This window comes from Microcaecilia unicolor, chromosome 2 (assembly GCF_901765095.1).
Source record: "Microcaecilia unicolor chromosome 2, aMicUni1.1, whole genome shotgun sequence".
Classification (NCBI taxonomy): domain Eukaryota; kingdom Metazoa; phylum Chordata; class Amphibia; order Gymnophiona; family Siphonopidae; genus Microcaecilia; species Microcaecilia unicolor.
Genome location: NC_044032.1, coordinates 550,147,790 through 550,172,640, shown reverse-complemented (window position 1 = coordinate 550,172,640; position 24,851 = coordinate 550,147,790). Strand labels below are relative to the sequence as shown.

Below are 24,851 nucleotides of genomic sequence, written 5' to 3'. Positions count from 1 at the left end.
TGGTTATGGAACCCTTTGCAGGTGCGGTGTGTTCCAATCCTGATATCCAGAGTATTCAAGTTGAGAATTGGAAATATAAGTTGGTGCTTTTTGCTGATGTTTTACGTTCCTTGACTAAGCCACTACTACTACTATTTAACATTTCTAAAGCGCTACTAGGGTTACGCAGTACAATTTAACATGGAAGGACAGTCCCTGCTCAAGGAGCTTACAATCTAAAAGACAGGTGTACAATCTAAAGACAAGTGTACAATCTAAAAGACAGGTGTAAATCTAGAGGCAAGTGTACAATCTAAAAGACAAGTGTAGAGTCGATCTGATAGGGCATACTATATTTCTTGAGAGGTTAGGTGCCGAAAGCAGCATTGAAGAGGTGAGTTTTAAGCAGAGATTTGAAGATGGGTAGGGAGGGGTCTTGGCGTAGGGGTTGAGGAAGATTGTTCCAGGCATAGGGTGAGGCAAGGCAGAATGAGCGGAGCCTGGAGTTGGCAGTGGTGGAGAAAGGTACAGAAAGGAAGGATTTGTCCTGTGAGCGGAGGTTACGGGTGGGAACATAGGGGGAGATGAGGGCAGAGAGGTAGTGAGGAGCCGCAGACCGGGTGCATTTGTAGGTAAGGAGGAGAAGCTTGAATTGTATGCGGTAACTGATCGGAAGCCAGTGAAGTGACTTGAGGAGAGGGGTGATATGAGTATATCGGTTCTGGCGGAATATAAGACGTGCGGCAGCATTCTGAACGGATTGAAGGGGGGATAGATGGCTAAGTGGGAGGCCGGTGAGGAGTAAGTTGCAGTAGTCAAGGCGAGAGGTAATGAGAGCGTGGACGAGAGTTCGTGTGGTGTGCTCAGAAAGGAAAGGGCGAATTTTGCTGATGTTGAACAGGAAGAAGCGACAGGTTTTGGCAGTCTGTTGGATATGCGCAGAGAAGGAGAGGGAGGAGTCGAATATGACTCCGAGGTTGCGGGCAGATGGGACGGGGAGGATGAGGGTGTTGTCAACTGAGATAGAGAGTGAGGAAGAGGAGAAGTGGGTTTAGGTGGAAAGACGAGGAGCTTGGTTTTGGACATGTTCAGCTTCAGGTGGCGGTTGGACATCCAGACAGCAATGTCGGATAAGCAGGCCGATACCTTGGCCTGGGTCTCCGCGGTGATGTCTGGTGTGGAGAGATATAGCTGGGTGTCATCAGCATAAAGATGATACTGAAAACCATGAGATGAGATCAGTGAGCCTAGGGAAGAGGTGTAGATTGAGAAGAGAAGGGGTCCAAGGACAGATCCCTGGGGAACTCCAACAGATAGTGGGATGGGAGTGAACCCTGAAGGTGCGGTGGGAGAGATAAGAGGAGAACCAGGAGAGGACAGAACCTTGGAACCCAAAAGAGGACAGTGTGGCAAGAAGTGTCAAACGCCGCGGATAGATCGAGGAGGATGAGGATGGAATAGTGGCCTCTGGATTTGGCGAGGAGCAGGTCGTTGCAGACTTTAGAGAGTGCTGTTTCTGTCGAGCCCTTGGTGTCCTTTCAACTTGAAGGTGATCCTTGGAGTATTCCACGGTGTTGGGCTTTAAAAAGTAAGTCTGAGGCCTTAGCGATTGGGGTTCGCCAGGGTATCTTGGATACTTTACAATCATCCTTCCCTTTTTGTTGAGTTTCAGGGGGATTAAATATTTAGGAGTCACCTTGACTAAGACATATGCTCAGTGTTTGCAGCTAATTATCTTCCACTTATACAGGTTATAACTAGAGATCCTGAGGGTTGGGACTCTTCTGATTTGTCCTGGATTGGCTGGATTGCTACAGTCATGATGAATGTCCTGCCATGTTTGTCTCAGAGGTTTTTGTCCAGCTTTCAGGATTAGTTGACCTGATTTATTTGGCACAATAAGAGGCCAAGACTTCTTTGCAGTTATCTCTTTCATGACCAGAAGAAGTGGGTCCTTGGGGTACTGCTACTACTAATCATTTCTATAGCACTACTAGACATACGCAGCGCTGTACACATTATATGCAGATACTTTCTCTGTCCTTGGCTCACAATCTATGTTTTTGTACCTGGGGCAATGGAGGGTTAAGTGACTTGACTAAGGTCACAAGAGGCTGCAGTGGGAATTGAACCCAGGTATCCAGAATCAAAACCTGCTGCAGTAACCATTAGGCCACTCCTCCACTCGTGTACCTAATGTATTTTGGTATTACAAAGTGGCACAGGCACGTGCTGCTTTTGAATGGTTTCAGGCTTTGCCCTGTAAACTGTCCTGTTCCGGTAATTGGTGAGCCCTTAGGTTCCTAATACCAAAGAAAAACGCTCTAGTAAAATTAACCAATAAGTGCTAATTTGTTGAAAAATGGAGAAAAGCCCTCAGAAACCGTAGGCTGAATTGCCACTGGGTTTAGAGCGTGGTTAGAGCTTATATTGACTTATAACACACGCTACAGTTTAATCACTGGGCAGAAAAACTCCATTTGAAAAACAAGGCTCATAAAATTTTTTTCGCCCCAAATTATTCTGTGTGAACACACAAGAAAATGTGTGAACACAAAAGAAATTTTCTTTCAATATATATTTTTTACAAATGTTTTTTCAAAATGTTTTTATCAAAGTGTTAACGCATCAGCATATCAAAAAAAGAAGAACACTTAGCTTTGTAGTGTGTTAAGACCGGGCACTCATCACTATCTGTTCTACGGGAACCCGTTTCGCCTAGAAACGTGGCTTCTTCAGGAACAGAGTGCTATTGACATATGCTGACAATCTAAAATGAACAAAAAATCAAAACTTAATCAAAATATGAAAGAAAACAGTATAATTGCACACCTTGAACTCACATTATGGTCAGCATTACTTTTAGCCAGACGTCTACAATACTTCAAGATGGCGCCTTGGCGTCCACGTACAATCAGCTGACTGAAATACTGTTGTACACGTTACGTATCGGGCGTTAGTAAAAGTGGTGCCAATCAATTGCATTGTTTAGCCCGTTGGGTTCCAAAGTGTCAAGTTCAAAGATCCACCTAGCCTCCTTTCGTAATAAAGTCAATTTTCGATTGCCTCCTCTGTGATGTTTACCTACTTGGTCTAAAACTGAACAGCGTAAATCTTCAAATTTATGATTAAGAGAAATGCAGTGTTGCACAATAGGTTCTTTAACTGCTGATCTACGGATGTTGGATCTGTGTTCCATAATTCTGACTTTTAATGGTCTGGTTGTCATACCGATGTAAATCTTATTACAGGGACAACAGAGGGAATATATGACATGATCAGAAATGCAATTGGTGAATTGTAATAGCTTATAGATTTTGTTGGTTTTATAGTTTACAAATTGTTTTGTCTGTACGGTGATGGAGCATATTTGGCAATGTCCACATTTATGATGACCTAAGACTTGTTTTTTGTGAACAAGAGAAAGGCTTGCGTCTGCCGGGCTGATGATTTCTTTAATGTTGTTCGTTCTGGCGAACGCAATTCGTAGATTAGTATTTTCAAAAATGCTCATAGATCTCATTATATCCCATCTGTTTTGGATCAGATTTGCAAGATGGGGGCTATGTTCTGTATATCGCATGACCATAGTGAGATGATTGTCTTCTGTTTGATGTTTGGATGTGTTGTTCAGAAGTAAATCTCTGTCATTACACTTGGCTCTGCGGTATGCCTTTTTGAGGACATGTTTTGAATAACCTCTCTTCAGTAAATTGGACATTAGTTCTTCTGCTTGGATTTTAAACATAGATGAATCAGTGCAAATGCGTTTTAACCTTAGCATTTGAGAAAAGGGCAGACTATTTTTAAGATGTGTAGGGTGACAGCTGGTATTATGAAGAAATGTATTGCGATCAGTGCTTTTCTTAAACACTTTAGTGACGAATTTGTTTGAAACAATATTGATCTCAACGTCTAAATAATGTATACAGTTATGTGAATGTTGTTCGGTAAATTGAATATCCTGGTGACAGCTGTTCAACCAACGCATAAATCGCTGAAGATCTAACTCTGTGCCCCTCCAAAGCAAAAAAATATCGTCTATATACCTCCACCAACGGAGTATAGCCTGATGAAATGGGGAGCAGGCAATCCATGTCGATTCGAAATTGGACATGTAAAGATTTGCTATTGACGGGGCAAAAGTTGCCCCCATGGCTACCCCACTGGTCTGTAAATACATCTTATCAAGAAACAAAAAATAATTTTCTTTCAACGCTATCCCAGCTAATGTTAGTAGAAATTCCGTGGGTATGGCGTGTGGTCTGGCTCTCTTATCCAATGTTGATTTAATTGTGTCAAAAGCCTCATCCTGAGGTATGGAGGTGTATAAAGAGCATACATCGAGGGTAACCATCAGAACGTTTTCGGGGATGAAATTCATCTCCTGAAGTTTACACAAAAAATGGGTTGTGTCCCTGATGTAAGATGGATAATTAGGCACTTCTGTCCTTAGAAAGGTGTCGATAAAGATTGACAAGGGTTCTAGAATTGAATTTCTGCTGGACAGAATGGGTCTGCCTGGGGGGTTGATTAATCGCTTATGTACTTTAGGTAAAAAGTACATAACAGGGATGATGGGATGTTGACAACATAAAAATTTTTTATCCTTCAAAGTGATAAAGCCTTCATTAAGTGCTTTGTTGATTGTTCTGTTAATGAGCGATTTTAGTCTATTGGTTGGATTTAATGTCAATCTCTTATAATATCTGATGTCATTCAACTGTCTAAGCCCTTCATCAATGTAATCACTCCGATTTTGAATAACAATTGCTCCACCCTTGTCTGCCTTTTTTATGATAATATTATCATCGTTTCTAAGGTCGTTCAGTGCGTTTTTTTCTTCTCTGGTGATGTTGTAGTTTTTTTGTTGTAAGACACCTCTTTTAGATTTTAAATTTTCTAGATCTTTCAGAACCATGCTTTTAAATGTCTGAAGTGTGGGAGCCTGTGGTACAGGCGGTTTCCAAATAGACTTAGGTCTGACAATAGTTTTATCATAAGTGTCTTCTTGATTCTGAAAGAAAAGTTTGAGCTCTAATTTTCTAATAAACTTTTCTAAATCAATGTGAAATTGAAAATCGTTGAAATGGGTGGACGGAACAAAAGAAAGACCTTTGCACAGAACCGACTGTTCTGTTGAAGTGAGTTCTCTATTGGACAAGTTGATGACTACTCGTTCTGTTTTTTCTATTTTTGAGACCTTGTCCACGGTCTGTTCCGTTGAGCTGTGTAACCTCGTCTGCCTCCTTTTCCCCTGCGTTGGAATCTGTTCCCTAAAAAAACTTTTTGATTGGGATCAGAGGATCCACCGGTACTGCTTAAAGACGATGATGATACATAAACAGCAGTTGACTTCTTGTCAGTAGTTGTTTCTGTCTCCGTTCGCATCCACGAGTAAACATTGTTAGAGGAATAATCTTTCTCATCTCTTGTTAGTTTTTTCAATTTCGATTTTTTGACGTTATCACGAAATTTGTCTATATTTTCCTTAAGAAGACGATGCTGTTCATCAAAATCAGCCAGTATGGTGTTATCCTTGATTCTGACTAAGTCATTGTCTAATTCAGCTTTAAGATTGTTCAGGTGAGTTTGACTTTTTTCAATTATCAATAACATTAAATCAAGTGAACACTTGTTTAGTATTCCATTCCATTTGTCAATGAAGTCACTATCCTCTGTATAACATTGTGGTGCTTTATTGATACGTAGACCACGAGGGATTTTTTCTCTTTTACAGTATTCAATTAATAAACCGCTGTTCAATTCAATTTTAATGATGTTTTTATATTTTAAAGTGATGTCATTCCAACCGTTATCAGTGGTTGAAGTAGGTGTGTGAGTGGCAAATTCTGATGGGAGACTAAGTAAATCCTTTACTCGATCGTTGGAAAAACTAAAACCAGAAGACCATGGATTCTGTGACATACTGCTGAAAATTATCTAAATACAATCAAACTGAACAACTGCAGTGATCTAGAGCAGAAACAGTAACCTAATACCAAAGAAAAACGCTCTAGTAAAATTAACCAATAAGTGCTAATTTGTTGAAAAATGGAGAAAAGCCCTCAGAAACCGTAGGCTGAATTGCCACTGGGTTTAGAGCGTGGTTAGAGCTTATATTGACTTATAACACACGCTACAGTTTAATCACTGGGCAGAAAAACTCCATTTGAAAAACAAGGCTCATAAAATTTTTTTCGCCCCAAATTATTCTGTGTGAACACACAAGAAAATGTGTGAACACAAAAGAAATTTTCTTTCAATATATATTTTTCACAAATGTTTTTTCAAAATGTTTTTATCAAAGTGTTAACGCATCAGCATATCAAAAAAAGAAGAACACTTAGCTTTGTAGTGTGTTAAGACCGGGCACTCATCACTATCTGTTCTACGGGAACCCGTTTCGCCTAGAAACGTGGCTTCTTCAGGAACAGAGTGCTATTGACATATGCTGACAATCTAAAATGAACAAAAAATCAAAACTTAATCAAAATATGAAAGAAAACAGTATAATTGCACACCTTGAACTCACATTATGGTCAGCATTACTTTTAGCCAGACGTCTACAATACTTCAAGATGGCGCCTTGGCGTCCACGTACAATCAGCTGACTGAAATACTGTTGTACACGTTACGTATCGGGCGTTAGTAAAAGTGGTGCCAATCAATTGCATTGTTTAGCCCGTTGGGTTCCAAAGTGTCAAGTTCAAAGATCCACCTAGCCTCCTTTCGTAATAAAGTCAATTTTCGATTGCCTCCTCTGTGATGTTTACCTACTTGGTCTAAAACTGAACAGCGTAAATCTTCAAATTTATGATTAAGAGAAATGCAGTGTTGCACAATAGGTTCTTTAACTGCTGATCTACGGATGTTGGATCTGTGTTCCATAATTCTGACTTTTAATGGTCTGGTTGTCATACCGATGTAAATCTTATTACAGGGACAACAGAGGGAATATATGACATGATCAGAAATGCAATTGGTGAATTGTAATAGCTTATAGATTTTGTTGGTTTTATAGTTTACAAATTGTTTTGTCTGTACGGTGATGGAGCATTTCTCTTAATCATAAATTTGAAGATTTACGCTGTTCAGTTTTAGACCAAGTAGGTAAACATCACAGAGGAGGCAATCGAAAATTGACTTTATTACGAAAGGAGGCTAGGTGGATCTTTGAACTTGACACTTTGGAACCCAACGGGCTAAACAATGCAATTGATTGGCACCACTTTTACTAACGCCCGATACGTAACGTGTACAACAGTATTTCAGTCAGCTGATTGTACGTGGACGCCAAGGCGCCATCTTGAAGTATTGTAGACGTCTGGCTAAAAGTAATGCTGACCATAATGTGAGTTCAAGGTGTGCAATTATACTGTTTTCTTTCATATTTTGATTAAGTTTTGATTTTTTGTTCATTTTAGATTGTCAGCATATGTCAATAGCACTCTGTTCCTGAAGAAGCCACGTTTCTAGGCGAAACGGGTTCCCGTAGAACAGATAGTGATGAGTGCCCGGTCTTAACACACTACAAAGCTAAGTGTTCTTCTTTTTTTGATATGCTGATGCGTTAACACTTTGATAAAAACATTTTGAAAAAACATTTGTAAAAAATATATATTGAAAGAAAATTTCTTTTGTGTTCACACATTTTCTTGTGTGCTCACACAGAATAATTTGGGGCGAAAAAAATTTTATGAGCCTTGTTTTTCAAATGGAGTTTTTCTGCCCAGTGATTAAACTGTAGCGTGTGTTATAAGTCAATATAAGCTCTAACCACGCTCTAAACCCAGTGGCAATTCAGCCTACGGTTTCTGAGGGCTTTTCTCCATTTTTCAACAAATTAGCACTTATTGGTTAATTTTACTAGAGCGTTTTTCTTTGGTATTAGGTTACTGTTTCTGCTCTAGATCACTGCAGTTGTTCAGTTTGATTGTATTGAGCCCTTAGGTTCCCTGAGGCCCGGTGAGACCTCAGAGGACCGCCGCGCACCCTGAATCTTCACCCGCGGCGACCGCCGTTCACCGAGGGTTGAGCCCCCAGCTGCAGGCGGCCAGCAGGACTGCTGGAACCGCGGGGTGACGGCCGGCCTGGCTGGTAGTCAGCAACACAGTCTCTGAAGGGCAGCTAGCAAGGACGGCTAGCACTGAAGAGGAACACAATCCCTGAAGGTGGCTAGCAAGGACGGCTAGCTGGAAGAAGAACACAGTCTCTGAAGGTGGCTAGCAAGGACGGCTAGCTTGAAGAGGAACACAGTCTCTGAAGGTGGCTAGCAAGGACGGCTAGCTTGAAAAGGAACACAGTCTCTGAAGGTGGCTAGCAAGGACGGCTAGCTGGAAGAGGAACACAGTCTCTGAAGGTGGCTAGCAAGGACGGCTAGCTTGAAGAGGAACACAGTCTCTGAAGGTGGCTAGCAAGGACGGCTAGCTGGAAGAGGAACACAGTCTCTGAAGGTGGCTAGCAAGGACGGCTAGCTTGAAGAGGAACACAGTCTCTGAAGGTGGCTAGCAAGGACGGCTAGCTGGAAGAGGAACACAGTCTCTGAAGGTGGCTAGCAAGGACGGCTAGCTGGAAGAGGAACACAGTCTCTGAAGGTGGCTAGCTTGAAGAGGAACACAGTCTCTGAAGGTGGCTAGCAAGGACGGCTAGCTGGAAGAGGAACACAGTCTCTGAAGGTGGCTAGCAAGGACGGCTAGCTTGAAGAGGAACACAGTCCCTGAAGGTGGCTAGCAAGGACGGCTAGCTTGAAGAGGAACACAGTCTCTGAAGGTGAACACTTCCTGATTCACTGCTTCGGCTTCTGACATTCGAAACGGAAGCACTGGACTCTTCCCGTTCCGTTGCTTAAATCTCCCGCCAGTCCATCCCCTCTCAACAGCTGGAGCCAATCCCCCCGGCCTAGGCAGGCAAGGGACGCCTGGATTGGCCAACCTGCCTGGCAGGCGGAGTCTCCCCATCAGTGCGCCAATCCGGCGCGAGTAGGCGGAGCTGGCTCGCCGGTCCGCCCCAGAGCAGGGAGACGACGACGCCGGCGCCGCCATCTTGGCCAGCGTATCCCCCTCTCCGAGGCCAGCGCTCGCTCCAGCGGATCGCCGGCCTCGGACCGACCCGCGGCAGCGCCGGCCCCGTCGGCGGCTCGTCTTCGCCATGCTGGATCCCGTGGGCTCCGTTGACCCTCGCTCCCCGCTGCGGGAGCCCAGGTAAGGGCCCAGGACGGGACATAAACTTTGGGTTCATTTGGAGCGGTTTTTTGTAGGCCCTTGCCCATTTCCGTGTTGATATTGCCACCTACCTGTGGGACTTTGTTCTACAATTTATATCTCCTTTACTAACTTGGATGCTTTTTTTTTTTCTGAACCTGATTTGGTCTTATCTCGTCTTACTCCTATAGCCCATAACGCTCTATTCCCTCTGGGCCTTGCTTTGGGGGATTTTTTTTCTCGCTGGGCCTCTTATGGGCTGGCTACATGGGGACAGCTTTTTGATGAGGAGGCATTTGTCCCCTTTCCCACCTTAGTGACTGATTATCATCTTCCTGTCACTGACCAGTACGCATATACACAATTGCAACATTTTTTAATGGCACCAAATATATCCTGAGTGCTGACTCCTTTTTGGAAGATTTTTGTGAGGTTTCCAGGGGCAACAAGGGATTGCTCTCCTGTTTGTATAAATACTTCAGGAAGCAATCCCGTCCCTGTACTTTACACCATGCGAATTAGAGTAGGGTACTGGGGATCAATAATGAGGACGATGACTGGACCATTATTAGTCTTATTGAAGGTGTAACTTTCGGTCCCCTTTAAAGAGAATGCAGTAAAAGTGATATATCGTTGGTAGCTTACACCTGCCGACTTACATCATATGTTTCCTGGTGTCTCACCTTTGTGCTGGTGGGGCTGTGGGGAGGTGGTAAAATGTAGATGGCATGTGGGTGCAAAGATGGGGGTTGGAAAAAAAGGTGGATGGGAGAGGTGTGTGCATGTGTGTGTGCGCGAGCGCTATGGGAATAGGTCTGCATGAAAGTGCATGAGGAAACTGCGGTGGGGGGAGGGGTATTTCATGCCTGGGGGAGATGCCAACCCTTATAATAAGGGAATGCTGCACAAATAAATTACAAATAAAGGGCTAGATTCTATATTTGGTGCCTGAAAGAGGCACACGGAAAGAAAACCCACCTAGACATATTCCCTAAAGTACACCTAAATTTTTTAGAATAGGCTAAGTTCCATGCAGGTTATAGAATTTGCTGAGCGGCTCTCCATGCAATCAAATTTGGTGTAAATCCTGATGCCTAAATTTAGACGCAGATTGGTGTATTCTGTAATAATGCACATAGATTTTAGAAATGCCCACACATCGCCCATGGCCACACCCTCTTTTCACCTATGCAACTTAGAATTTAGGCGCACCATGTTATAGAATACTTAGCAAGTTGTGTGCGTAAATCTCAATGCCTGTTAATGCAGATAATAACTTATCCAATTAACAGCTCTGATTAGCTAGTTAACCAATTAAGTTATGCGCATTTATAGAATACGCTTCAATTTCTGCGTAGAAATTAAGGCAATGTATATAGAATCCAGAGGAAACTGTACAGAATTTTTAATTTTTTGCATATAATTTCCCCTGGAGTAAAGTAACCTTGTCAATTTTTGCACGCTAAAGAGCAGGAAAGGGGTCTGAGTGTCATCGTTGATTATACATTGAAACCCTCTGTTCAGGTTGCAGCGGCAGCTAAGAAAGCAAATAGAATGTTTAGATGTTATTAGGAAAGAAATGGAAAACAAAATGAGGATGTTATAATGCCCTTGTATCGCTCCATAGTACGACCACACCTCGAATACTGTGTGCGATTCTGGTCACTGCATCTCAAAAAGATACAATGGAATTAGAAAAGGTTGAGAGAAGGGCAACGAAAATGATAAAGGGGATGGGATGACTTCCCTGTGAGGAAAGGCTAAAGTGGCTATGGCTCTTTAGCTTGGAGAAAAGACAGCTGTGAGGAGGTATGATAGAGGTCTATAAAATAATGAGTAGAGTGAAACAGGTAGATGTGAATCGCTTGTTTACTCTTTCCAAAAATACTAGGATCTAGGAGCCATGCAATGAAGCTACAAAGTAGTAAATTTAAAACAAACCAAAGAAAATATTTCTTCACTCAACATGTAATTAAACTCTGGAATTTGTTGCCAGAGAATGTGTTAAACGCAGTTAGCTTAGTGAGGTTTAATAAAGGTTTGGATAACTTCCTAAAAGAAAAGTCCATAAGTCGTCATTCAGATGGACTTGTGGAAAATCTGCTGTTTATTTCTAGGATAAACAGCATAAAATGTATTGTACTCTTTTGGGATCTTACCAGGTACTTATAACCTTGATTAGCCACTGTTGGAAACAGGATGCTGGGCTTGATGGACCTTCGGTCTGTTTCAATATGGCAATGCTTATGATGTTATGTTCTTAAGATTATCCCAAGGAATTCTTGTGCATACTTTTGCTTTGAAAATTCACCAAAGCTCACACAGGGAAACTTATGCATACATTTGGGTTTTTTTGTTCCTTTTTTACAGGTGCTTGTAGTTGTAAAATTACTCCCATAGAGGGCAATTTTCAAGTTGCTCACATATCTGCAAAGTTTGCTAGCAATTGTTTGCCCACTCTTTGTGCCAATTTTCAAAATGGAAGTACGCATGCACTTTTATGTGGAAAATACCCAAGGAACAAGTACTTATACATATAAGTATATCTGTTTTATGCTGGTATTTTTTTCCAAGTGAATTAACATATGCACTTTTAAAATTTCTGAAGTATGCATGTATTTCAAAACCTATCCTAACCCTGCCTCCTTGAAAACTTTCCCCTATTGCAGGTAAAATTACATGCATATTATTATTATTTGACCTAGATTAACTCCTTTCAAATTCCTACTTTCTTTACTGCAGCTGCTTTCAACCTCATTTGGAGAACCCACCTATGAGGGTTTTCCAATGAGGGCTCTAGGCCTCTCTAGTAAAATAGATTGCACTTGAGCCTGCTAGTCTTAAGGGGCAGTTCTGAATCTTTCAGAAATTAGATGGCTGATAAAATGTCTTAGTTTGAAAAAAGGTAGTGAGGTGGTCATTTTCTACCAGCACAAGCAGGAATGAATGCGTTATTTTGTTTGTATTCTGATGCAAAAATTTAAATTTTTAAAAAGGGCAGAAGAAGTGGTCAAAGTGTGGACCTGGGCCATCATGGAATATGTCTAAGAACTACCTGGCAGGAGAAGACACTATCTTGGCAAACAGTCTTAACATCTGTCCCCTCCCCAACAAGCAGTGCCTGAGTCAGGAAATATCTGTTTGCTCAGAAGGAGATGGACCTGTTTGTAACAGCTAAGAATATGAAGATACTTGTTGTGCTCCAGAAGTTAAGGAAGACTGGCAGAAGTCACACTCATTGTTAGAAACATCGCAACATAGAATGGAGGCAGTCAGAAACCATATGGCCTATCCAGTCTGCTCATTCATAGTATCTACTATCCTTTCCTGTTCCTTAGAGATTCTTTGTACTTGTCCCAAGTTATGGAAATATAGAAAATGAAAAGACCTGATGGGCAGATATTTTATATGCATCTCCTTTCATACTGTTGGTAGCCAAGAACTTAATAAAACTCTGAGGGGGCTTGTGATAACTTCCTCATTCCTCCCTTTCAGTTGAGACTGGTTTGCTTCGACTTATTTTGAATTTACCCTTAAAGAAGCTAATCAAGTTGGAGGGTACTGTACCCCAGCTCTAGTAAGACAGTACCATGGACTGTTAATCCAGCCCAGCATCCAGTGTGTGGCCCTCTGTCTGGATGTTGAAGAGATAAGATCCCTCACTTTCTCAAATATAGTGTAAAATCTTTTTGTTTTCTAGAAAGTAGAAAACAGGCAGCCTTACTGTTTACATGAAGAAGAATTGTCATCTGGTGCAAGGGCTAAACCCTTGATACTTTGTCATGTTCCACACAAATGCTATTTCAGTGCCTTCAGCATCTGCCATAATTTAGCTTTAAATCAGTTTTGTTCTGCTTTACTACCTTGCAGTTGGTTTATCACTATCATATAAAATGGAACTCATCTGGAGAAGTAGCCTAATGATAGTGCAGTAGCCTGAAAACCAGGGGAACTGGGTTCAATTCCCTCTGCAGCTCCTTGTGACTCTAGACAAGTCACTTAACCCTCCATTGCCCCAGATATAGAATAAGTACCTATATATAATATGTAATAAATCTCTTTGACTGTAACTACAGAAAGGCATTATATCAAATCTCATCCTCTTCCCCTTTCACTGTGCAGGTGTTGCTTTAACTGAGGCTTCCAATAAAACCTCTTGTGGTATATTAGTGTGCTGCTCACCTAGCTGACAAAATTCCCTTTCAAGTCTCTAGACTCTTAAGGTCAGGTACCTTTTCTGGAAGAATCACATATGTGTGTGGGGGTTTTTTTTTGTTTTTTTTTTGTTGGGGGGGGGGGGGGGGTCTTTTTTTTCTGATGTTGGTCAAGGACCATCTTTGTAGTCCATAGCATTTGCTGCAATTATCAATCTAACTTTTAGGTTGAAATTCTCATCTTCCTAAACATTCCAGTGTCAGTTTTGATCTACTTGTTTCTGAAGTAACTCTATATGTCCCACTGTATATGTGTTTTAGCCAGTTTCTATCTTTCTATGCTGGTCTAGTTCTTTAAAGAACTTTCTCTTGTTTTGCAAATTCTGTTGTATCTTTCTGGTAAATTTGTCAGCTATCCTTGTATTCATCAGAGCTCTCTCCAGATTTCTCCAGATTTAAGGATTGAAACTGACTGACCATTTTTTTTTCTTGAATCCCTTTTGAATACTGGGGTAAGCTGAAAGGCCTCATTACATATGTGATTATAAGGCTCCATTTTAGCTCTTGGTTTATACAGTTGTGGCATGTACTGACTCCTTGAGAGAAGAAAAGTGGGAACAAAAAACCACGGATTCCAGAGACTCCTAAAATGTACCTGATGGGCAGGACCTGTGAATCTCTAAAGAAAGTAAACAACAATTTGGGGCTAATCTACAATTCCAAAGCTGCATGAAGGGACAGAGCAAAGCAATTGATGGCTGTATCTTATTTGTGCTGTTGAAACACCATCCTCAGTAAGAATGAGATGCTGTCTTTTCCTGTTGAATATATCAATAATGCTATCATAGCCCATCACACACTTCCCTCTTAAATGATTAAAGTGACAGATTATGGATGCAGCTGGTGAGCATTTAGACTCTTGTTGCTGTGTTGATCCTATTTGCAGTAGAAAAGAGCCTTTCCACAGTGCAGGTTGTCATTGGCAGAGTGGTGGTAAGTGCTCTTAAAAGGGCATTGACATTTGGGAAAATGCCTATGCTGCTGTTGCCTAGCACTTCAGTTAATGATGGATAATTTTTACCTTCTGTTGCTTTGCGTTTTAGCTACTGAACAAACATCGTTAATTCAACTTATTCTGTGGTGATGCCAAACAAAGTGCATGGAGTACTTTCCTTTTGGTCAAAGGCCTCAGATGTCAGCATACAGGCAACAGAAGCAGTCATCATTCCATAAGCATTGTCTTAAACAATTGTTCAATTCAATTATCTAGTTTCATTCCACAGATATCTCAAATCTTCATTGCTTTGCACACAGGAAGATGTACCCAAAGTGGAGTCTTTCTAGGTAACTTTCTCATTCAAGAGGAAGACTCATCCCAATTTTCAATACATACTTTTCCATGTGCAACTCTGTTAACTTAAGAACCTTTGTCATAGTCACTTGCTGTCATTTGACTTGACTGTGTCCTTTGACCTGGTTGACAACTCTTTTCTTCTCGGCTCTCAGATATTGGGATCTCTGGCATAGTCTTCCAATGGTTTGCCTCCTCTCTCTCTAACAGAACCTTTTCTGTTGCAACACTATCCTCTGTTTCTACACCATTCAGTTTACTCTGTGGTGTCCCTTGGGGGTTCAGTTGGCCCCAACCCCCTTGCCTCCTTGATTCATGATTGCTTCATTAATGCCTATTTCTGTGTGGATGACATATTTGTAGTTTCAGTTCAGCATCCCTATAACCCTGACCTATCCATGATTGTCATGTTTCAATTCTGTCGATGATTGGCTGAAGTCCCACCGTCATCTTCTCAGCCCCACAAAAACCATTGCCTCTTGGATTACCGGTTGGCCACTCAAGCTATCTCTTGCCCCTACCCTGTGTAGAACCACCCAGACCCTGGTAGACTGTTTTAAATATTTAGGATTCACTTTGGACCAGCTTTCATTCACTGCACCTGTAAATTATGTTGTTTAGTTTTCTCGCCTGATGTTATGTCCAGTGTGTTCATAGTTGCCTTGATGAGTCTAGTTGGGCTACCCTTCTGTATTCCTTGATTGCTTCCAGATTAGACTACTATAATATTATTTATTTTGGCCTTCCATCCTCTCTCATTGTTTGTTCAGAATACATCCTTGCTCATGCTCATTGTTATGACTGTGTTACTCCAGCGCTTATTGGCCATCATTGGTTTCCCATCGCTTATAGGCTACAAGATTTTGACTGTAACCCATAAGATTCTTTTCTCAGCAACCCTGTCTTATTTGTCCCCTTTAATTTTCCCATATATCCCCTCCTGAGCACTGTGCTTCTCTACTAAGCACTGTCTTATCATCCCACTTGTTATCCCAGTAACTAATGGTTAGTGCGGTGGGCTGAGAACCTGGGTAACTTTGTTTGATTCCCACTGCAGCTCCTTGTGACTCTGGGCAAATCACTCAACCCTCTGAGTAAGTCACTTAACTCTCCACTACCCCAGGTCCAAAACTTTGATTGTGAACCTACTAGGGACAGAGGAAGTACCTGCATATAATAAATGTAAAATGCTTTGATTGTTCTACAGAAAGGTGGTATATCAAATCCCGAAACCCTTACCCTTCTCACCTTGACCTTACTATACACTCCTTTATTTTTATGTAGCTCCATTACAGTAGAATTCTCTCCCTGTTTCCCTCTTCTGAGAGATCCTCTCCATTACTTTACTTTTGTTATGCTTTCCTATTCGTATTTGGAGTTCTTTTCCTTACTGATATTTGTATTAAATGTGACAGCTTTGATTTTTCATTGTGAAAGGTGGTTATATCAAGAGCCTAATAAACATAAACATTCTCTCTAACAAAATGTTGTTTTTGACACTCCGATAAATGCAACCTGTAACAAAGTAGTGCTCTGTAGTCCTTTAGAAGCAAAACATAACTGCCAGAAAAATTAATTTGAAAATATGTAAGAATCCGGTCCAGGGAGGCCGCAGCAGCCACGTCTTCTGCGTAAAGGCTTCAGAAATGATCTCGAAACCTCTGTCCTCTATTTTGGTGGTGAGATGCTTGTCCTTGGCCCGGATAGATGGGTTATAATTAGAGCACCCCCACCCCCCAAAAAAGCACGTGCCATTTGGGCCAACACTTTCCCCACTTTATTACCATACAGAAAGAATTTGTTTTCTATACATCAACACGCGGGACATTCATTCATGAATTAAGGCATTCCACACAGTTCTGGTAGCTATGAGAGTATCAAGAGACCGGTGAAAGGCGAGCAATATATGTGCATTTAGCCACTTTTAGTTTGCATTCCAAGTCGAGTCTCTCCTGGGCAGTGTGCGTTTTCCGTGCACACACGTAAGCTATAATAGCCCCCCTCCCCCCGCATATTCCGGATGAACAACGTGCTGCAGATCATTATGTTAAGTGTCTGCCCATTGCGTCTACAAATATTCGTATACTCTGGAGAAGAAAATATGAAGGAAACCTCCAACCTAATCGCTGAGAAAAATAGGGAACTGCATCCAGTTTGATCCATATCAGGGCATGATTGGAGACCTTAGGCCCTGTCCTGGCAGAGGCTACATGGGGAAACAAGGCACTGTGTACAAAAATATAATCTGTTGTACCTGAGATAGGTGGGTAAAATCGACATACTCCGGGTGCAACAATCACCAGGGATCAGCTAAGTCTAAAGCCGCACAAAAAGAGCTCAGAATCTTCTCTTCTCAGCCCGGTCCAGGGAGGGATCCATAATCAGATTCATATCTCCTGCTATGATCATAGGGATTCCCAAGTAAGGGTGACACAGTAACTGATGGTAAAAAGAGATCTCATTGGGGACCGGGCCATACACCCCAGCTAATACCCTGACCCTTGTAGGTTCAAATTAACCCCCCCAAATATTGGCCCTTGGAATCTTGAAAAATCTGCCTAACAGGGCATGACAAGGATTTTCAGACCAGCACAGCCACCCTACCCCCACCCCACACACCCCAATGAGGGTGAACAAAACACCTCCCCCACCCAGTGCTTCTATAATGTTTGCTGTTCTGTGTGGGAGAGCCGAGTTTAGACATACAATATCAGCTCCATGGCACTTCAATGCCCCAAAGATTTTAGTGCGCTTAATCAGAGAGGTGATTCTTCATACATTCTAGAAAACCAGCTTAACAGTATTAAAGGAGGTACCACTCCATGTCAACATACCTGCAAGACAAGTACTATCAGTAGTATGTACGATGTTCTCTGCTTCCGGGTGCCCAGCCTCACCCAGAAACGAACCTCTGCTCACCCAAAGCCAGGGCCCACCAACTATCAACCTTTGGTCACTTCTGTACAAACCCTTCTCCGCGCAATCCCACTCTCATGCAGCAGCTCACCCAAAACCCCACCCACAACTTACAACCCCCTCCCTTCCCCCCACTCATTCCCCACTACTGAAACATGGAGTAGGAGTAACAGCCAAAACATATGCAAAGGGCCCCACACCCCGCCAGCAAACACAGAACAGTAATAAAACGCAACATGAATATGATCCCTCAAAAGAATTATTCCCCACCCGGCAACCTGAAGAAGGAGAAAACCATAATGAAAAACTTTAAGTAAACCTTGTTCTCCTTGGACATGTGTTCACACCACTCCCGCAAGGACAAGTCATGTAGTAGATGGTGTAATTCCTTCAGACATCCCTGCACTGTCTGTGGGGTGTCAAATTTTTGCCAGTGTCCCCTGGTGATACACTTTAAGCAGCGCAGGGTAAAGCAGCATAAAGCGAGCCTTCAGGTCATGAAGCACAGAGCATATCAGGGAAAGATTTTGCCGTCATTCCTCCAATGCCAGTGAATAGTCCTGAAAAATCCTCAACGGTATACCCTCATAGATGAGTGAGTCTCGCTTCTGATGAAAGCCATTTAATATCTCCATTTTATGTACATAATTGTGCACCTTAATGATGAGTACTCTGGGTCTGTTGTCTCCATCTTGTAGTTGACCCACCCTGTGAGTGCACTTAAGGCAGAGGAGTCCCACACTGTCAATCAGGGCAAATTCTGCAATGAGCCAGCGCTCTTAATGTGGGTAAAGTGCATTCTGGCAAAGTTTCCGGCAGGCTGACGATGCGAAGATTGTCCCTCCAGGACCATTTTTTAAGCTTGTCGGCCTACCCTTACACCTGTTTTTCCAGCACTGCCAGCTGTTTTTCCGCTTTAGTCCCCACATCCTCAGCTACTGATACATGCCATTCTAACGCTCCTGGACTTGTAGGCATATGTTTTATATACAGAAAATCACTTAGCAATGTCTGTGACTTCTACTGTACATGACATGTAAGGGGGAGGTAAATTCAGCAGACCTATTCCTGCTGGTACGTAGCATGTTCACCCTGGAAAATATTTGCCCTCACTACTGTGATGGGTATATTATGCCATCTGATTGCATGAAAATAAAGGTCAATAAACATTTATATAAAATGATGGCTTAAATATATTTTTTGACCACCTTTCGATAGCTAACATGACTAGTGAAAACAAAATGCGTAGTTCATAGCACAATTATATTGCCTGAACATGCAGTGAACCATAGACTGTCACCAGGGAGAATAGGGGGGAACAACAGGTAGGGTAGGGTTTGATGTGTCAGCAGTGTGTGATAGCAAGGTGACAGAGGCAGCACAACTGCATTTGCTGGTGACTTAAGTCTCGGTATACAGGCAGGTTCCTGATTATATCATACTAAGATTGTAAAGTAAAATACAGTAACTGAACTATTTCAGGCTATGAATTCACCTTTTTCCTCACTTTGTTTTTGTCTGGAACATGATTTTCTTGTGGGACATGCACTAACATGCCTTCAGCACATGCAGGATTTTTATTGGATCCAGTACTGTGTTAGGAAATGATTGCCCTTACTTGGAATATATAGGAATCACATGGTTACAGTAAAGATTAGTGATGTGACTTAGCTGATGGATGGTGAACTTCGGCTTCATTTCAAAAAAGGTTAAAGGAAGAAGAGGTTTTAGGCCAGTGGTTCTCAATCCTGGTCATGGAGATACCCCAACCAGTCAGGTTTTCAGGATATCCACAATGAATATTAATGAGAGAGCTTTGCATGCAGTGGAGGCAGTTCATGCAAATCTTTCTCTTGAATATTCATTGTGGATATCCTGAAAACCTGACTGGGGTGCCTCCAAGACCAGGTTTGGGAGCCACTGTTTTAGGTACATCAGAGGCAGGCAACCTATTATAGGAGGTATGCAGCACAGTCTCTTGCCCAAAACTGAGTAACTTTCAAAGACCAAATATGATGCCATTCCTTTGTACTTATTTAGGAAAAACAATTGATAAATTTCAAATAAAATGAAAGGGAATTCTTCATGTTCTTACCAACCTGAAGGTCAATGGTGTACATACTATTTTTTTTTTTTGTACCGGACTAACAATGCATTTGTGACTAGCTTTGAAAGGCTGTTCCCACTTCACTCCCAACTTCACTCCACTTTCACCTCCAAGGATCAGTGCAAATGTGGAAGAATAACAATGTGAACAAACTAGTAGGTTCCAGATTGCATTGCAGTGGGCTGTTTTCAAAGCTGTAAAGAAAGTGGGGAAAGGTGGCAGAGCTGATAAAACAGCCAAGGTGGTTGGGGGAGGGGAACTACTCATTCCTCAATTTTGAATTCTTTACATTTGATGGGCTTGCATGGCAATTGCACAACTTTGACTACAGAACACTTAGATTTGTTTTTTGTTATGCTAGTCACCCACATGACCCTTCTCTCTTTCTCTGAGTATGTTTATCTCTTTCCATCTGTAGATTAAAGCTGCAGAAGAAAAAGCTGTTGTTGAAGAGGAGAAACGCAGACAGCAGGTATACTGTACAAAAATGAAGTAATTCTCTTGATGTCAGTATTTTAGCATGAGCCATCTACTGAATAGTTTTATAGTGGATATTTTGAGGCTGGGATACTGATTCCTCATTTGAAAATAAGTCGATTTGATGATTTGTGCTTGCCTCAGTGGTGTAGCCAGACAGCCAGTTTTGGGTGGGCCTGAGCCCAAAGTGGGTGGGCACAAAAATTTTCTCTGCCCCTCCCCAGCACCTCCCAACTCTCCACCCCTCCACCTCCCAACTCAAAATATACTTTGGCTCACGAGGATCCCAGAGCTCTGTCAGCTGAAGACTTCCTCTGAAGACGGCCAGAACTCCCTTTTACCAAGCTTAGCAGGAAGCATCAATGCTGGCATCCCACACATGCTGAGTTGTCAGTAGCTCAAGGATGCTGCCGCCGTGTGCCAAGCTTAGTAAAAGGGAATAAAGAAGCCCTGCCCTTTCCCTCTCTTCACTGTCTCCCCTTCTTTCTTCCCACCTACCATTACAATCACACTGACAGACCCTCACCAAATACAGAACAAGGGATCACAAAATAGAAATAAAAATATGTAGACAAAAACAACCCGGAACCTCGCCATGTACTGCAACAGTGGAGAAATAAAAATAGAAATGCATTTCTTTTTCTACTGAACACAATAAAATGACATCCACTATGCACATTTCTCAAGCTAGCATATTTCAGTTAATAAATTCAAAGTAAAATGCCTTTTCTACCTTTGTTGTCTGATCATTTTTTTTCTATCATGTGGATTTCAGTTTCTCTCTTCCACTTTCCTGTCTTTCTGTTAATTCTCCTTCAAGCAGCTGCTGTTCATTTCTTTTCTCCACTCTCATTCCATTCCCTCACTACACTTGCTTCTGACATATTGTTCCATTTTAGCTCTTTCTTCTCTTTTTTTTTCTTTCCTGCTCTCTGTCCACTCAGATTTCACCCTCTTTCTAACCCCTTTCCTTCTTTTTACTTTTCAGATACCTATCAGATTTCCATCTCCTTCTTTCACCCACTAGCTCTCCTATTCCTCATCTCACTTCCCCAGCCTTCCATTCCCTTCCATCTTCAATCTACTCCACATTATTATATTTCTACCCCCTGTAATCACTATCCTCTCGTTCATTTCCTTACAACCCCTTTGCCTTTCCCACCACCCTAAAACTCAAAATCAAACATTTATTTACCGGTTTAGGGCCAGATTGAAGTTAGGCCAGTGCTTCTCAACCCAGTCCTCAGGGTACAACCAGCTAGTCAGGTTTTCAGGATATCCACACATCCACAGTGAATAAGCATATGAGATCTGCATGCACTACCTTGGTATGTAAATCTGTCTCATTCATATTCATTGTAAATATCCTGAAAACCCAGCTGACTGGGCGTGCCCCCAAGGCCTAGGTTGAGAACCACTGCTTTAGGCAAAACAGTTCAAAAGCTCACAAATGAGTTTGTTTGTATATTTTCAAAATAGCCCCTCTTCTGACCTAAAATTTCATTTCCTCCAAATTCCAGAAAAACATACACAAATTTGTACCTAAGTAAATTTTTTCTGTGAAAGATAGCACAACTAGATTTTGTCTCCTTAAATAGAGAAGATTTTGGGCAAACATCCTGCCATGTTGTTAACAAGTTTAGCTCAGATGGCCTTTCTAAATAATCTTTGGGCAAGAAAGCTGCAATTATATATATTTTGCTTTTGCCCTGTATGTACCTGTGCATAAATTGAAGGTGATCACCATACACAGGTATGCCTGACGTTTTGTAGGCAGATTCACCATAAGTACATAAGTATTGCCATACTGGGAAAGACCAAGGGTCCATGAAGCCCAGCATCTTGTTTCCAACAGTAGCCAATCCAGATCACAAATACCTGGCAAGATCCCAAAAAGTACAAAACATTTTATACTGCTTATCTCAGAAATAGTGGATTTTACCCAAGTTCATTTACTAACGGTCTATGGACTTTTCCATTGGGAAGCCATCCAAACCTTTTTAAAACTCCGCTAAGCTAACCGCCTTTACCACATTCTCTGGCAACGAATTCCAGAGTTTAATTACACGTTGAGTGAACCATAGTTCCAGCATGCCCTGCTCAGTTTTGTCTAGATTCTTGCATGAGAAAAGATTCAGATAGCTGTTCAGGAAAAGCAGTCTTAAGAAAACTATGAAATATGCATGGTTTTTGTTATAGTAGAAGTATACTTCTCTCCCAATCTCGTATGCTGTTTTTACTGAAAACATAAATCAGTCTTTTTTTAATTTTCACTCAGGAAAAGAAACTGAATTAGGTCCATAGTTTTTTCTGTAATCAGCAGTATTGACCACATGCAAGAGCTATGAAAATACTCAAGCATTACAAAGTTAACAAATTTCATTGCTGATCAGTATAAGAACCATATGCCTTGATCTAATACAGGGGTTTTCAACCCAGTCCTTGGGGCACACCCAGCCAGTCGGGTTTTGGATATATCCTGAAAACCCCGACTGGCTGGGTGTGCTCCGGGGACTAGGTTGAAAACCTCTGATCTAATAAGTAAGCTTTATTTTTCCTATAGATAACAGAAATTGGAAGCAAATCTTAATGAATCGGGCCTATAGTGTCATCAGTGGTTGAATTTCTGTTTTTTAATATTAGTATGTTAATATTGACAATATAATTTGATTCTTGCACTCCTTATTTAGGCTGAACTGGAAGCTTTTGAAAATAGACTTCGAGGTCGCCGAAAGAAGAACAGGAGAAAGGAATATGTAGAAGCTGAACAGTCTTTGTGGGAGAAATACAAGCCTTATGTCCTGATGCCTGTGTTTGGTGTAGCTCTTGCTGTGTTTGCTTTGTATATCACTCACTCTTGAGATGAGACTTGATGGTTTTTTAACATATATATATATATACACACACACACACACACACACTTAATTATCTGTTTCTCTTTCGAATGGTGACTACCATTCACGATATTCATGGCAGCTTATTTGCCAGGCTAATTAATACCACCACCAAAGGCAGAGGGGCAAGTACACCAAATAGCACGGTAGAGCCCCGGATTATTCGTATTTGAATTTAAATTACTATTCAGCCGAGTACGACTAATGTATTCGTGGCCTAATTGAATCAAATATGAATATTTGGTACAGCCCTAGTAAAAATATTTATTCATAAAAAATTATCAATTAACCAGTCGTAGCCTTGTTTCACCAGGAATGGCTTCATCAGGGGTGTATAAGTCTCATATTCTTGCTGGTCTCAGTGATTTATGACAGTTTAGTCTGTGCACCATTGAACATTCCATTCTGAAGAAGTCATTACATATTAATATTTTCTGATACAGCAAAAGCTATGTTAGATTTATCAACCCCTGATGCAGCCATTCCTGTTGAAATATGGCCACGTTGGATTATGTGATCACTTTTTATTGTATTAAATATTTTTCCAAGAACTTGGGTAGTTCTTTTTATTTTGTACTTTGTAATACTTTTTCCTTGTGTGTGTATTTTGTGTTGTTGGACTAGTTAATATGCTACTGTGACTGAGTAGTGAGACCCAAATTAATTGGGACTAGTCTTAATTAGAAAGATATTTTACTACTACTACTGGCAGCTTCTATTTGCTACCAGAAGTAGTGACCAGACCAGTGATATTAATGGTCCTTCCTTCCCATTGTTTGGAGCGCTTCATGAGTCTACGACTCTGCTGCTGTCTGTGTGGATGGGATGTGTCTAGCTGCAGCATCAACACTGAATTCTCATAAAATAAATTCCTATATAATTTGCATAGGTCAAAAACTTATCAAGTGCTGTGTTGCTTTCTTCTAGCTTGGACAATAAGTTGCCTTACATTGAGGGCATGGAACTCTCCTTTAATCATTAGCCTTTGTATAATAGAATACTGTGTATATTTTATTTGAGCTTCGTAGCTTACTCCTGTAAAATAGTTCTTAAAAAAAAAAAGGAGGGGGGGGGGGGGTAAGGAACGTCTATGAAAAAGAACCACATTCACTGAAAAGTAATTATATGCTTTGTAGATTGCAATATGTGCATTTACCATCCAGCTGTCACAGGGTTTGTCTTTTCACTATTATGTTTGTCTGTGATAGTTATTTCTAAAAAAGCAAGCTATTCAAAGGAAAGATACTGAAGAGAAATATAATGGAAGTCAGGGTTGATATCGTCAGATAAAATGGCTCACTTCATGTTAGCCAGATGATGTATGTAAAGTATGGCATAAAATTCTGGAAATATTAAAATAAAATTGTATATAGTTATTTGCTAGTTGGATCAAAATCCACATTGAAAGAATCTTCTTTGATTGTGTTCTGTCATTATCCCAGTGTAGATTTGCTGTTCAGAGTTGATTAAAACTTTATTTAGGTTAGCACGTAAAATATTGTTTGTGTTGATTATAAAATTCATCCTGAGAGAATACATTTACACATCTTGTATAAGATTATCCCCTACTACTATTTATATTTACTTTATAGTATTAGCCCTATCATTTAAGTAGGTATTTTCTGAAGGGAGAGGACTGGAATATAATGAAAGTGGGAAGTCTAATATGTTATATGGTGTTTATCATAGTAACCTTGATGTTAAATAACAAAAATCTAATACTACTGTAGACTTTTGGGTGGTAATATAATTCCTAGGTAATAGAAAAAA

At 41.2% G+C, this 24,851-nt stretch overlaps 1 protein-coding gene across 1 annotated transcript in view; it reads left to right on the top strand.

Moving 5' to 3' along the window:
* The window catches only part of NFXL1 (nuclear transcription factor, X-box binding like 1), a 259,254-nt gene extending 234,701 nt beyond the window's left edge, over positions 1-24,553 (top strand). The window contains 2 exon segments of the mRNA XM_030191351.1: positions 20,129-20,182; positions 22,878-24,553. Coding sequence (XP_030047211.1) covers positions 20,129-20,182; positions 22,878-23,048 — 225 coding nt within the window. The 3' untranslated portion in view covers positions 23,049-24,553.
* The last annotated feature ends 298 nt before the right edge of the window (positions 24,554-24,851 follow it).